The 16,080-nt window shown below is 45.7% G+C and overlaps 1 protein-coding gene and 1 non-coding gene across 5 annotated transcripts in view; one reads left to right on the top strand and one right to left on the bottom strand.

Moving 5' to 3' along the window:
• Positions 1-16,080, top strand: part of LOC148638872 (polycomb complex protein BMI-1-like) — a 30,189-nt gene that overhangs the window by 2,892 nt on the left and 11,217 nt on the right. The window contains exon 1 of one of the 4 annotated variants that reach the window (XM_088622969.1): positions 82-201. The exons of 2 other annotated variants lie outside the window; for them this stretch is intronic. In XM_088622969.1, the coding sequence (XP_088479095.1) occupies positions 140-201 (62 nt within the window). In that variant the 5' untranslated portion in view covers positions 82-139. Of the gene's footprint in view, positions 1-81; positions 202-9,437; positions 9,591-16,080 lie in introns of those variants that run through there. One more of the 4 variants, XM_088622967.1, reaches the window with a different exon arrangement.
• On the bottom strand, positions 4,039-4,112 carry trnan-guu (transfer RNA asparagine (anticodon GUU)). Its single transcript has one exon. It is a non-coding gene; the product is annotated as a tRNA-Asn (tRNA).

Below are 16,080 nucleotides of genomic sequence, written 5' to 3'. Positions count from 1 at the left end.
GCTCCACAATATTTGTTTTTCTCCCCTTTTGACGGGTTTGCCGTGCGGCGCCGGCTCTGCGCGGTCGCCACTGTCCGCCAGAGGGCGCAGCGGCCAGCTGTGCGGAAGAGGGGGGCCCGGATGGGAGCTGTCTGTTGCCATGGCGCCGAGCTCCGCACCAAGGCCTGTTCCAGCGGGATCGCTCCGTCTAAATGACATACAGTATGTTCAACCCGTCTGCCGCTTTTCCTAAAGAAAAGATTTATTGATTGAGAGCGTCCCCCCCACTTTCCCTACGTGTGTGTACAGATTGATTGAGTACTGCGACTCAGATTATACGACGAGCGTTAAAACGATTAAAACAACGAATGAAAACGTGTTTTTCGTTTTTAAGCGGTTAAACAAAAGAAAGACATTTTCACGGTTTTACGAGGCTGCAAAATGGAGATTGGTAGCAAAGAAGGTTGACAGTTAAAACAGAAATCGTTTGTGTTTACAGATAATGACGTCCCATCAGATTCGTCTTAATTTTATTGGATTGTAATTAGCCGCCCCAGCCATCATTATTATTGCGTGAACACGTTTTAAGTGAGTGATAAAACTGGCGTTCAAAAACACAAAGAGAAGGCTAGATGAGTAGGTTTTTCCACGTGGGTACATTTTTACTTAAAATTATAGCCCAAGCTGTTATTTGTTGTTATTTTACCAACGCTTTCGAAATGAAGTACGGGCCCAGTTGGGCCGTGTGCGAGCCTTCAAATTAAAACTCAGGAAATTAACTCGGCTGTGTGCAGAGGCCCCAAATGGCTTCACGACCAAAAATAAAAGCGGGATCTCTAACCGTTATCCGTGCAGCAATAAATGCTGATTTAGACATGCTTACCACCACAAAAAAATCCAGAAAATCTCCGTCTGTAAAAACAAACAGCGTTTTATAAACACGTCATGCCCAAATTAACAGGAACACATCTCTTTCAGTAACAACGCTGATCCAATTCAGGGTCACGGTGGCCCTGAGCTTCTCCCGGGCGCAACATTTAATACAATTAAATTAAGGAGGGTGGGCATCTTAGCTTCTAAAATGAGCGTAATCTCATTTACATTTAATAATTCAACATCTAACAGATATGTTTTTCGTCCATCTATATTTCTACGGAAGTATAATAGTTCGATGTCCGTCCCTTTGTTTCAGTTACATTGATGCCTAAAATTGATTTTTAAATATAATGGATAGACAGGCTTCCTCTGCGATGTGATATAATGGAATTGTTATATAATTCTGATGATTATTTCCATAATCAATGGCCCTGTCTTGCGATGTTTATAATTAACACATACAATGTGTATTTGAGAATGAGCTGCGCGCAGAAGCCTGAACAGCGCGACTGAGGAAAAGAGCCATCGAGCAGTTGTGATCAATAACGTGTGTGTGTTTGCTTGTAAATTATTTATTTTAAAATATTCAATTCTGGACCACAGCGATTACTTTCTAAATCACTGTTATTATTTGTCATCGACATAAGCTACTGTAGGCCAGCGGCATCGCAGTTCTCTCATTGACTCGGAAGTATCGGCCACCAGAGCCGGGATGAAAGTTCAACAAAATCAGAATTATCGTCGAATTTCACTAAATAAATCAGTGATCATCTTCATTCCAATAAATGATGCTTATATCATCTGTTATTGTATTGCTTATTAACATTATTATTCTTTAAATCCATTCAAATCATAAACAAGACCGGATTATCTACGGAATCTGCACTGAAAAGGAAGGCTGTCCGTGTTAAAAACTGAGCAAACGTCCAGTGAAACGAAAACAATTTTTTTAAGGAGAAAAATGAGTAATTTCTCGCAGTCACTTGCTTTAAAAAAAAAAAGCTTTGTAAATGTAGATGTCCTAAATATTTTCTTTAGTACAGCCACATCTAAAAAGAAGGAAATGTAGCTGAAAGGTTCAGTTAGAACAGAGCCTGGTGCCGGATTCATGATTAAATTGTGTTGCCGCTGTTCTGGGTTCTACAGTCGCGCGTGACACTTGTATTCCTCTTGAGTGTGAGGATTTACCTGAGATCAGGAAAGCCTTCTGCTCTTAGGAAAAGATAGATGATACTTTTCAAGTTTCCCAAGAGCTCTGGAGCGCTCTAAATTCGGGGAATCATCAGGTATGACCGCATCTTTTCCGCCTTGTTCACACTGTCTCGCCCGGTTTTGTTGTTTTGATCATCTTCTGGCTGGATCATCACGAATAGGAATGTGTTATCTGCTAACTTCTGGTGTTATATACAACTCCCCTGCTTTTCGCCGAATGAAGAACATATTTTTTTTTAACTTCCCAGCGGATGTGCTGGGAACAACAGCTGTGCTTAAACCCTACTGTTGCAACTCCTAGCTTTCTCTTGTCGTCCAGGTATGCGAGAGGTTTCGGGTGCTAATTATTCAAATCCATATATGACCGCCTACAATGTGATGCGTATGAAACGGCTGATAGCAGGGGCAATTTTTTTTATTAACCGTTTCATGTTCAGGCTTCGACGGAAACATGACACGTTTACAACAGCAACAAAGACTGCAGATACGAAATATAAACGTGAAACAAGAGTTCATGGTTTGTAAAAAAAGAAAATAACGAGTGAGTAGTGAAAACGAGAGGGATCTGGTCAAAATAAAGAGTCTCCCTTTCAGCGGCTGGGCTTCACGTTGTCTTCAGCTTCAGAAAGCCCGGACGGGTCGCGATGTTCCGCATACACCGAGCAAACGGTCTGTCCAGCGAGGTGAAGGCCAGCGCCGGATGTTTGCCGGTCGGGCTGGTCTCGGAGACGGAAGATCAAAGGACCGGGAACCACCGGGCCGGACCGGGCCGGACCGGGCGTCTCTCGACCTGCCAGCGCCGCAGACCCGGCTCTCAGCGGGCTGAGCTCCCGCTCCACGCGAGTCCGTGACAGGGGCCGCGGGTGGGCATTCGTGTTTTCTTAACAGCCCCCGAATCCCTGCCCAAGCCTCGCATGCGATCTTCACTTTGGCAGAACCGCTGGGCGATACTGGGTCTAGTTCCCCCAGCCGGACTCTGTTCGCGCTTGCCAGTAACTGCTGGACCCACCCAGTTAGTCTTTCCGAGTGTCTTATTGATTCATTTATTGAATGTATCAATTCCTTGTCTTTTTGTTTTTCGCATGCGTTCAAAAATATTAAGAAGTCGAACACGAAAAGGTCGTTTGCTCTAAGGTTATTTTCCCATGAAGCAGTTACTTTTCAGGGTTCCCACAGTCATGAAAATCCTGGAACGGTTTTGAGAAATTCATGGAATTTATTAAAATTGATCCAAAATTATCATGGCTGTATCGAGTAATTCTGTTCATAAGTTAGCAAACTTTTAAAAAGAGGCTTCGGCGTTGCCGTCGCCAACATGAAACATGGTGTCGCGTCAGACGCTCTCGCGGGAAGGGTCTCGGGAGCCGGGAGCCAGCCTCGCGCCATGCCAGTGCCCCTCCGGTTCACAGATGAAAACACGAGGTATGGCTCCAGGAAGGTGAAGACCCAGGACGCGCGAGATGTAAATTATGCAGGAAAAGAAGTCATGGAAAAGTTTTGGAATTTTGTTGGTAAAAATGAGTGGGGACCCTGACCTTTGTATTTATTTGTTTTCTGAGCCCGCGGGGTGTAACTCCACAGTAACGAATTCACGCAGAGTCTGTAAGCAGTGTTTCAGATAGAAGCCGGATCCAAAGTGTCGAAGTCTGATATAAAAGAACAGTTTCTGCTCCCTACGACATTTAATACATTTAGTCTTTTTACACTGTTGGCCCTATCGCTTTTGAATTGGACGTATTTGACGATGATTGTGTTTTGTTACGGTTTCGGGCGAGTAACCTGGGGACAGTCACATTGGGAAGGACTATTTTGGTGTAGTCAGCAACCGTTATCAGAGAAATGACGTTTAATTTCCTCAATAAATTTGGCTTTTGTCCTTGATCACAAAAAAAAGTGGGTAAGGAGGTCTGACGGTTTACTTTAAATGTCTTTTTGAGTGTTGACCTACTGAAACAAAAAAAAAGATCCCACCGTCCCTGGGTGGGCTCGAACCACCAACCTTTCGGTTAACAGCCGAACGCGCTAACCGATTGCGCCACAGAGACCGCGGTGGAGGAGCTGCGAGAAACACAGCACTTGACACACAACACCTTCCCTGTAGCACGGCAGGCGATCCTTCTTGGGAAAATACGTTTCAGCTCGCGCAAAAAGAGAAATACGACGAAACCTGTAATGCCACAGGCTCAGAAGAGAATGTGCTGTCCGTATTCCCCTGTATGTCCAATGTTTCTTTGTCAGTAACGGTCGCATGTATGTAGGAGAGACCGGAGTTTGCCTGAGACTGAGACTGCACCCGTCTGGTCGCTGCGAAACCTGATGTTGCTGGTAAATTCTGGGAAACTAAACTGAGTATTTCATTTTTTATTTGAAGATCCGATAGTCCCTCGGACGTTTCACGCGTAACAAAACAATGTTAAACTGACAGCAATTGCAACTAAACGTCACTCTCAGCAGGGGCAGTTTTGTGTACCGAGTAGTTTCTCTGGAATGTGATTTTTCTGTAGGTCGATTTGTGTCAATAGTTCTCATGAAAGCTGTGACAAAAGTTACCCGCTACTGAGAGTTTTCACCCTAGTGATTCTCAGATCATTCCTAACTTAACAGCTCTCAGAATCGGGACGATTCAGTGTTTTTATATATTAGGGGTTTTCTAGTGATTAAGATGGTGTTGTTGTTATTATTATTATTATTATTATTATTATTATTATTATTATTATTATTATTATTATTATTATTATTATTATTGCACTGCAGGCTTCCGTCCCGGAGTATTTTCTGTGGCTGTGCTCTGTTTTAGTGATTTTTCTCCTGCTTTCCTCCGTATTCCCGGATGAGTTACTGAGTCACACCGAGGAGCACACAGCTGCAACCGCAGCCCCAGTCGACCGATACCCACATGTAAGAGGCTGAATAACAGCTAAATAACTTTCCACTCGTACCCCAGCAGGCTGAGAGAATGAGATCGTTTGTAAAAATCGGTTACAGCTGCATCATCATCATATTTGGTGGCGAGCTGCCGGGGCTGAGCGGAAGACTCGGCAGGTCCGACGCGAAATCGCTGCTATTTATCTCTCCGAGAAGCACTTGACTCAAATTGCACTGCTGGCTACTTTATTCTCATTATTTGTACTGTTTGGAATCTTCTAAAACGTCTCTAATGAAAAGGTTCAGAAAACTGCCGAGTGTAGCTTCTCTCCGACCTCAGGAGCGACAAGAGGAACAAAAAACATTTTTCACTGGTTGAACACTCGCCCGAAAAAAAATGCGTCGCCGCCTTGTCAATGCCGATTTGATCGTATTTATTATTTCTGTCAATTTGGGTCATTATGCATTTTCTTTTAATGGGGAGAAGCAATACAGTAGAATTCCTTTTCCCGGTATACAGAATTCATCAGGAGAATACGAAGGACGGTGGTCAGAGAAACTTTTTGCGAGACACGACTTTTTTCTGGACCTTGGAGGCTGCTCGCGAGCTGCAGTTCGGTCGGGTCAGTCGGGTCAGTCTGGGCTTTCATTTGGGTCACCGAACTTGGTCCAACGTGAGTTTCGGAACTGAGTCGATCAGTCGATTTGCTGCAAACAAATGCTTGACTCTCTCAACCCACAAACAGAACCCCAATCACACCCGTTAGTTTGCAACAGTGCTGTAATCGTGGTTTTATCCTACAGTGAATCGCTTTGGTGCTTTCCAGTAGAAAGTGTATTTAGCTGTACCCAGAAGAGAAGGAATTAGTTCATCGTGCGGGAATGAAAATTTTGCTAAATATTAAAAAAAAAAATATGAAGCGATGCCAACCTTTAGAACTAGCGTATTATCGACACGTTTAAAAGGGTGGCACTTTTAGAATTGTTAATTGACGAGCTAAACAGATTAGTCATTGAGGAGACTTGTATGTCAGCAGTGAAGGGAGAAACTCCTGTTCTGCAGGGGCTGAGATTCTGCTCTGACTCGTCTTTCTGCTGTCCACGCCTCGCGGAACCGCTCAGCTCCATTGCTCAGTGTCACGAGCTGACAGATGAACCCACGCGTTCCACACGGGAACATTGTCCGCGAGAACAGTTTTATCATATCGGGCATTCATCAACATTAAACGCCGATTCATTACAAACGCCGTTACGTTATACATGAAAAACGTTGTCTATATGTTGGAGTTTCACGACACGAGATCTTATCCCTATTTTTGTGAAATTTAACAAAAATGTGATATTGTTTCCCCTGGTATTTATTTTGTTTCGGGAATGTACTTATTATTCATCGTTCGGCAATATGTGAATTGAAAGCAGATTTATCGCCTGACCAGACACCATCAGTACTGCGCAGGAATTCACTATCCAGGACAAAGTTATATAAAGGTGTGTGGAGAGAGACTGCAGGGCCCGGTGAAGAGGTGTTTTCGCGTTTTTCTGCTGGTAACGATACCCGCCGCATAATCCGGAAAAAACCCGCCCTGCCGCCGCTCGACACTAATTAAATATATAGTTCCTCGGAAACAGGACCTTGGTGTTAACTGGCGTGACAAAATAAAATGATTACGTACGCCTTTAATAACGATTTTTATTCCCTGCGCCCATATTTTCATTTTAAAAATCACGTCATGGCGTTTCCGAGAAGCACGAAGCCGTGGCTGAAGCCGGCGATCCGACACTTAGGACTGTACATCTCCCCTGTCACGTTATTTACAAATTGAACCATTGTTTTACTTCTACTTCGGTTGTGAGAAAAATCTATAATTTAGCACTTATTTTCACAGTCGTGAAATTGTGTATTTCACGAATTTTGACATTTTGAAGACACAATTAACACTTCAGTCCCCAGAGAGCCCTCTTGCCATAAAGCCTGGACCCATCATCCCGAACACGACTCTGTTGCTCTAGGTGTGGAGCCCGGCCGCTGGTCCCGGATGAGCAGGACCGAACCGGACCGGACCGGCCGTCCCCTCGCAAGCCCGTCGAGTCCAGTCCTGACCGTGCGCACGAGAGTATCGCTTTCCGTGAGACCGAGCTGCAGACCCGGGTTCATGCGTCCTGTTCCCACATTGTGATGAAACTCTCCGTCCGTGTGACTTGGTTTCATGTGTACTTACTTCCTATGGTTATTTGCATCCATCCCGTTTTTCTGCAGATAACAAAAACCATATTCGCGGGGCTCCGCCTAAACCTCTCCTGAGCCCCGGAGGAAGCCCCGTCTTTCGTGCGCGTGACTCGTATTTCTGTAGCACTCGACGGTCTGTCCTCGCGACGTCTTGCAGGACGCAGGTGCGCGAGCTCACTTCGCACCAGCCGCGCGTCCGGATCAGAGCCTGGAATAACCTAGGAGCCAGTGGAGGGAATGCGGGATTTGAAATTGGCGCTGCGGCAGGGAAAGGATGGGTCCGCCAGCCATTCCACTGCTCGCTAAAAAGGCAGAGGCGACACATGCAATACACTGTCCTTCGGTGCACTAGTCTGTCCTAGATTGCAGATCACCATAATGCTACCTTTTCAATAGGGGCGATCGCTGTTAGTCTGTAACAGGCAGCGCTGAGGGGTCCGTGAATGAAACAACGTGTAGCACAGGCAGAGTGGTCATCGCGAATTCCAGCGCCTTTGTTAGGATGAATTGAAGTTATGAAAGGGAGACTGGGGTTGTAGTTGGACGGTCTACTTCGAAATTAAAATGTATTACGATTAAAAAATCACCCAACGCATTCGCAAAAATAAAATAAAATCGTATTGTACTTTAGAAAACTAATATTGATTTACCTACTGTCGCGGTTGAGTCCTGTTTCTACTGTATGTTTAGTAGAAATATCGTTTTGACTGTTGCAAAATCATCAGAAATGGAAGAATGTGGTTCATAATTTTAAAATGAAAATTCGTCAAGCCTGAGACAGATGACTGATATTACTGCTGTAATATCGCTTCCCGGAGTCCACGTCTCTCTATCTCTGTGAGCGGGGTGCAGCGGGGTAGTGAACTACAAGCAATTAAGTCACTAACCGCAACACAGACACACAGAACAGGCCACTGTAGGCGCCTCATTCGCTTCGAACTTCCGCCAAGACTAAAAAAAACATTTGTAGAAGCTCCTGTCGTTTTATTTTTTTTTTCAAAGGTGTACAGTCAGAACAAAAAAAAAAAACAAACAGAAACGAGGACACCGAACCGAACGACCCCACCCCACCCTTCTGTATTACGGCGTCCGGTCCAATTCTGACACATTTGCTGTACTAGTCAGGTCGTTCCGAGACGGAGAAAACGTCCGAAATCCTGCTGTGGAAATTGTTTCGTGCCGATTGGCGTAGCGGCCTCCGGAGTGCAGCAGTGGAGAAGCCCGGAGAAACTTCGTCGTGCGCGGCTTCGCTCACAACACATCCTCGCCGAACTAAATAGGAATGGGGATTTCCGACAGAAGCCAACGCGTTAGCCCGGGCTACAGTAGAGCCTTTCTCTGCGAATTACACGACTGCAGGAGAGGTACAGCAAGTGTACTTCATATCACCTCTCTGCATACCGATTTTGTTCTCGTTTTTTTTAATAAACGTTTTGTCCATCACAACCTTACAATTACAGCTACAAATGCGGTGTTGGTTTCCGTGTAAATTGTGTAAGATATGCAATTTATATACCAGGTGAAAATGTTATGCATGCCCATTTTTGGTTTTATGATTATTAGAAGATAGTTTCTCAGTTTTGTCAGTTGTCCTATATGGAGAGTACTCCAGTCGCAGGTATTAAAATCTAATAAGCTTTTAATAAAATAATAACCTGCGTTTCTTTTGTTAACATGCATTTCTACCCGTTTCACGAATGAAAATGCAGACTCGTCTTTCAGAGAAAAAAAGCTCCGGGGTTTTGAACACGCGAGAAAGACAAAGCATGTCGTCAAAAACGTTATTTGTTTAAAAATTAAAAGTGTTTAAATTCTGGGGAATGTATAATACATATTTGCACTCTCCTCGATCGGTTACGTGAAATACCTCGGTCTCGGCCCTGTCAAGAACTTTTCAAATAGGAACGTTAAGTGGACTGCATAAAAAACAAACGTTTTTACTGGTGAGGAAAAAAACGCTCCACATTAAAGAGCGCAGCCGTAGAACTTTTAATAAACAACAGAAACAAACTGGATTTCTTTAGAGAGGCTTTTTATCGAGGGGCTTAATTCGTTTTTTCTTGGCTCTGTGCGCGGTTTTTAGCATAGCCGACGCAGCCGAGGTGAAAGAAACTGCTCATTTTCAAAGAAATGATACAGCAATTTCTTCTTGTCTAAGAGACGCTGGTGTTGCGACGGTTCCGACCCGCCATGTGCAGCCACAGAGAGTTAATGAGAGCCCGGGTTCGGCGCGGAGTCGCTGGGGCTCGGGCTCCACCGTGCAGCAGGCTCTGAGCAGGGAATGAGCCACGTGACTGCACGGGGGCAGTCCATCTTCTGGCTGTGAAAAAAAGCCATTTTGTGGCGCCTCTACTATATACAACCTAGTAAAGGCACTCTTTCTATTCCGGATATTCGTGCTGAAGAACGGGTGATTTTCTTGCAAAATCAGGTGAGCGCAATGCGACAAATAATTCACCTTTCCGACCCCCGGGAGCTGTGCGGCGAACTGCGTGCACCATTTGGGTATTTAAACGAAAATACAGAGCAGGGTCTCCTCTCTTTTCTGATATCCAATCTGATCATTCGCTTTCAAGATGGCCGCTTCGGATTCAATTTATTTTCTGCGCCGATCTTCCCTCTTTCTTTGTTTCTGTGCCCGTGCTGGCTTCTTCCGTGCACGACTCCCCGGGAGCGGACAAAATAAGTTTTGCAGTGGGTGTCCTTGAGGGTTTATCTTGGCTCGTGCTTGTGCGGAGGCAGCTAGTTGTGTGGAATTAAGCGGCTGGTCGGACTGCTACTTGGTATCCTAAGTCACAGATCGGTAACTGTCGGGCGCTCAGCCGTGCTGCAATTTTGGTTCTGCATTTTGACAGTTGTTGACCTAAATGCTCGAAATTATCGGCATTAAATTGTATAAAATCTGTAGTTTCCGTCGATATCGGCGTATGCAGTGTGTCCTCCGAAGAATTCTTTCCAGAATCTTGTGAAGTCGCTGTGTGGCGGGGAGAGAGAGAACTGCGCATTGACATTACAGAGACCTGACAAAAACACATTTAAATAGCGAGGTAATGCGTGGGTACAGTGGGGGTAAATTATAGATTTAAGCACTACACGTCCAGTAGATTGTGAGTTTAAGCTTGTTTATGACGTTCAGCCTTTGTTTTGCATTTCTGGAACTTATTTTCGGGTGTACCTGTGGAGCACCGCCGTGGAGCAGTCACCCGCTCGCTCTTCCAGAGGGTCACGAAAACAAAAAATTAAAAAAAAAAAACGAGAACGCCACCTTCGTTTGCAGAGTAGATTATACCCTGGAAATGTGTAAAATTCTTAAAGATGGAGACACGTGCGGCAGGTTTTGAGTTCAGTTAGTTGCAAAAGGAATTGTTGTGACGGAAATGCCGCGACCGCAGCCCGGACGACAGGGACACCAGAGACAAGACAATAAATGTAAATAGAGAAATACAGTGTCTCTACGACAAACTGCTGTTTTTACGTTTATTTTAGAAATTATTTTCTTAGTTGCTGTCAGGATGTTTAATTCGAAAATAGGTAAAGCAATACGGCTTCCCCGCTTGCTTTAAAGGGCTCCTAAGGGATATACAGTATATGTACTGTGCATATTTACGCTCTTCTGAATCCGTGTTTGCGGACTCGGCGCCACCAGTAAACTTATGGGCGAATGAGAAAGAAATATATTTTTTCATTCGCGTTTTCCTGCTCTACGACGTTCACTGTTTGGAAATATGACCGCGCGTGACCGTGTGAGGGAATACTGCAGCCAGGGCGGTCTTCAGAGTCAGACACGGACCTCTGGAGTTTGCTCAGAGGCAACGCAGATTTCATTTGGGGGTTTCTCGGCGTGGAATAATGATAAATTAATGAAGCATCGGCTCTATCGCAGAGCTGCTGCGCCCGTGTAACCGTAGAGCTTTCAATTGCGAAGATGTTTGTCCCTTGTGGTTTATTAATTATATCCTTCTGTCTGCGCCTCCAGCTCGGCGCGTTCTTATTTTAAGAGCCCGACTCACCCAGTTCGAGCATTTTTTTTTTTCATTTCAGTCACCGGAGATGAATTCTGTTTTAAAGAGGGGAAGAAATATTAAATTAGTTTTAGGTGATGGGCAAAAAGTTTTTTTTTTTTAGTCACCTAAAAAAACAAAGTATATACAGCCAATGTATATATTTACCAAAATGAGAACCCATGATCTAATCACCTTCAAATCTCAATTTAGAAAAGAAGATATACGTAGTGTGATACGAAAGTTGTATTTTTCTGTTCCAAGTCTCTGAAGAGACTGCCGGCGCCCCAGTCAGCCGGGGCTGGACTCTTCCAGGTCGATTACAGGAGCTGGGACTGAGGGAGAACGGAATTATTCGACGCGTTGAAAAGTGCGAGTCGGGGGTGTCTGAGAGGCAGCGGGAGGGGAAGGGCCTGGCAGCGAGGCCAGGTGCCAGAGTCGGAGAATTGCGTAACCGAGGGGCGCCTGCGGGAGCCGAAAATACGGGCTTTTTGTTTCCCGAGATGTTTCTCAAATTTCCTGACGTTCCCGATCATCAACTGTGGCCGAGCTGTTATCTTACCAATCTGTTGATTATATAAATATGTCTAAAGCTTTTAAGTCCTCTTATAAAAATGATTGCTCATAATAGGCATCTTATGGGACATTGTTGCATTAACGGCGACAGACTGTCCATCTATCTGGACGTGTGGTAGCGGGCTTTGCTCCCAGACAGCCGGCGTGCTGCTCGCTCCGCACAGATGTTGGGAGGCGGCTGTGGAGCAGCTCCGCCGAAACAAAGGCGCGTGAATTATTTCAGTTCCGCGAGGGCTGCGCTGAGGCATGTGCGCATGACACGGGAAACACACTCAAACAATTACACTCGTATAACACGCTTAACAGGAGTAACTTTTTTGAACAAATATAATTTTCCTTTTAGGCGCTAATCGTTGCCATATGCTTGCACGGGCGAGTGTGGAAACAGTATGAACAGACGCGTGTTCTCGGAAGACGTTCGTTCTATGCCTCGTTGTTTTCCTTACGCGACTGCCTTTCGTGCTGCCTCTCGCCAAGTTTTGAAACCCCTTCCCTGCGGGATGGAGTTGCGTTAGCGTGCTTCGCCCTGTAGAGGTCGCTCTCAGCGACCCCAGCGGTACAGGAGGACTGGGGGTGATTTATGGTGAACCCCTCTAGCGCTGAATGGCCCCCAGGAAGGCGGCTACGGATTTACTGCTTATCGTGTTGAGATGGTTATTAGTCGCTGCATAGTCCAGGGTTGCCGCTTCAAAACAGCTGCAGTTACGGACGACCGGCCCGTGTCCAGCAGTAGCAACGTCGCACAGTCCCAGTTACCCCCAACAAAGAGAGAAAGCGCTGACACTGACTTCATACATCGACATGCAATTCGCGACTTATAATGGTTGACAGGGGTTCGAGCTATTTGTGTACGGGCAAGAGTGGACTACAAGTCTGTGTCGGAATTCTGTCAGTGAAGGCTTTGCGATACCAGCATCAGGACCCAGCGCTCGCAAGCCGGTGCTCTGCTGTCCACCGGTAACGCCTGGACACGTCCTCACTCTGATTCCCAGTGGTTTCATTCTCCCTGATGATTCACATGTATCCTCTAAATGACAACTAATAGGTTTATTCCAGGCTGAAAAGAGAAGAAAGAAAACACAACGTTTCGGCCATGGAGCCTTCTTCGGGTGTGAAGATGATGTGGAGCTGTCAGCAGTAGAAATACCTTAGCCTAGTTTTTGAGGGAGAAACTGGTAGAAAGCATTAGTTTCTTAGAAAATTGTTGAAGAAACTTGTAGTCGAAGCCTTCTCCACACCCGAAGAAGGCTCCACGGCCGAAACGTTGTGTTTTCTTCTCTCTTCAGCATGGAATAAACCTATTACTTGTTCCTTGGCAGCCTACGCATGCTGACGCAGCTGCCCACCTGAACTACTTTAAATAACATGCTTACACACACAGACTCTGTGACCCAATCGAAAATTCGCGCATGGTTTCAAAATTCGACGTCATGACATTTCGGGGTGACTGAATTCTGAAACCCAGCCGCGTGGCCCTGCCGGGTTCTGCGCGCGCTAGCCCGGCCTCCCTGTCCCCTCTGTGTATAATTGAGGTCCTCCGTTTCTCCAGTGGTTTAATTATTATCATGAATAATTACTAGCACAATAAAAGCTATTAACTGGGAGTTTTTAGCATCGGATGCTGTAGTAGAAGCTACGGTTAATATGTGGGCCACGATGATCACTCTAAAATACAGCAGATACCAAAACGAGGAATACAAAATATATATCTTTATGAGCTGTTAAAGATAAGACTTTTTGTGGTCAGACAGGATATGCGTCTTTTGGATGAAATGTAAAGACATACGGCGTCTATGTCTGTTAAGAGAAAAACAAGAATCTTCTTTACCAGCTTAAGACGCTGCTTTTTCTTCCTGTTAGTTTGGAACAAGGCGTACAACACAATTTGACGTTACGTACAAGTAGTCAGTTAACACTCAAGTGCTCCGAGTCTTGATCTGTTGCGTCTTGCGAGCGGGCTCTGGCTACTGAGGCAACGGCAGTGCAGCAGACACGAGCGACAGCGGCGAGGACTGTACCGCGCGTGCGTCAGAGGGCTCGGCGTTATTTCTCTCTTGCGCTAAGACCGAGTACTGACGTTGGAAGGACGTGGGTGTGATAAATACGACGCCAAATATTAAACTCTTTTAAAATCATGTAAAAAAAAATCAGGGTGATTAAAACGACACGTCAAGAATTCTTGTGTTTCGTGAAGGCAGATGGCAGATTCTGAACTACGAAGATGTAAAGACGGTCATTTCTGTGATGCTCGCGCTCTGGCGAAATTGCTGGACGCGGAACAGGGACGGACTAGCGGCCGTGTCAGACTCCCTCACCCGGCCTCAGAGTGTCAGGCTATCGGATATTTATTTTCTTGGTTAGGCAGCCGGTAGCGTCCAATTCCACGGCGGGGTCGGGGTGGCCCCGCGCGGCTCCGAGGCGGGCAGTCCCGGGACGGGGTCGGGAAGCCTCGAGACGGTTTGGAAGAGGAAGTTGTTCGCTCCCTCGTTTTTATTCGTTCTTATGGGCGAAAAAAGGCGTCCTTGTGCTACAGGAACAACGTTTGCTTACTGTTTGAAATGTCTTAGTAAAAGGATAACTATTGTTTTAAAAACTTTTAAAGGATCCCGAGCTTATGTGAGTTTGTTAACATGATATTCCCGGAATATGTGGTGATAGAAATTGCCAGAATTTGAATCACACGACAAAACCATATTTTTTCATGTAGACCGGTATTTTGTCAGTTTTTATCTTTGTACCTAAGACTGTGTTAGATCTGGTGCTGCTGCATCTTTAATTTCCCTGTTTTTACTTCGGTTTTGTTTTGTGTTGCTTTTGGTGGACTGTGAACGCACTCTTCCCTCAATACTATTAAGACGTGTACGGAAGGCAGTGTCCAATTGGAAACGCCACAGGTGCACAGTAGAAGTTTAGCAGGCGAAGCCCAGTGAAGTATTTATTGCGCACCTAATTATGGATCATTCCTTTCCTGCCCGTTGCCTCTGGTGTGAAGTAAGCGCGTCGCCTGTCCAGCAAGCAGAGCTGGTGCTGCGCGCAGCTGCTCCTGACCGGCGGTGTCTCAGTCGGTAAATGTCGCGTTAATGTCGTGTAAATGTCGTTGTCGTTGTCGTTTGGTTGTTCTTTGTTATTTTTAAATGCGAGGCCGAATTCCATTCAGACAGCATTTGGTGTGTAATTGGCAAGGAGAAAATGAAAATCGGGGGGTTGACCGCTCAGACACTCACCTGAAGCCGGGAGGCGCTCCGCGTGGAGCCGGGCTGAGCTGCGTTCAGAGCTTTAAACACAACACCGCCGTAAGGAGATCATCTGGAAATAGTAAAACCATGAGGGGGGAAGACTATACTTTTATAATGCGTCTAATCTATAACTATTTTAGCTTTGAAATCCTCGTACTCTTTGACATTTGACATCCTAATCCCCCAGTCTAGTGACGGGGACACTGTACTGTAAACAGGCACTGTCCTTCGGATGAGACGTAAAACCGAGGTCCTGACTCTCTGTGGTCATTAAAAATCCCTTGGCGTTTCTCGAAAAGAGTAGGGGTGTAACCCTGGCATCCTCGCCAAATTTCCCATTGGCCCTTACCAATCATGGCCTCCTAATAATCCCCATCTATGAATTGGCTACATTACTCTGCTCTCCTCCCCACTGAGAGCTGGTGTGTGGGGACCGGACTTGCGCATCATCCAGGTGGGGCTGCACACTGGGGGTGATGGAGGGGATCCCCATTACCTGTACAGCGCTTTGAATAGGATGTCCAGGAAAGTGCTCTATAAGTGTATGCAATTATTATTATTAATTATTTGATCACCACGCTGTAGACTGTAGCACTGTCCTCAATGGAGCCACAACGAAATTAATAAACAGCCCAACACTAGCAATAGCGTGGCATTTTTGAAGAAAATACTACAAAGGAGAAACGCGCGGCCATTATCGGTGAATTCGGCATTCCCACGCAGGTCTGTAGAAAATTCCCATTCCTGCTTTAACCCCTTCGGCGCCGGGAATTAATGGCACTTTCAGTCCACTGGCACCCGGCCAAGTTTCCCCGTGTCTCCATGGAAACGAGCCTGTGCTGGTGTGTTTACCATGGAGACTGTGCCCGGCAGCGCCTTGATCACTGTTACTACAGTATTAATAAGAGCCACCAGTGGGGAATCCGGAAGTTGGGATCTAATTACCTGCGGTTCCGTGCGGTAAGGTTATTGTTGTCTTTTATTTACTTTAACGTGGGTATAGACTCGTGTGGGCGGTGCCAAATCTAGCCAGTTCGCGCTACCAGTTCTGGGTCTGTCTGTGAGAGATTCACTCGGCACAGCATTAATGATGGCTAATTCAGAACCT

Source organism: Lepisosteus platostomus, chromosome 28 (assembly GCF_059453375.1).
Source record: "Lepisosteus platostomus isolate fLepPlt1 chromosome 28, fLepPlt1.hap1, whole genome shotgun sequence".
Taxonomy (NCBI): domain Eukaryota; kingdom Metazoa; phylum Chordata; class Actinopteri; order Semionotiformes; family Lepisosteidae; genus Lepisosteus; species Lepisosteus platostomus.
Note: the sequence above shows the minus strand (reverse complement) of the source record. Positions and strands in the feature narration are given on the sequence as shown.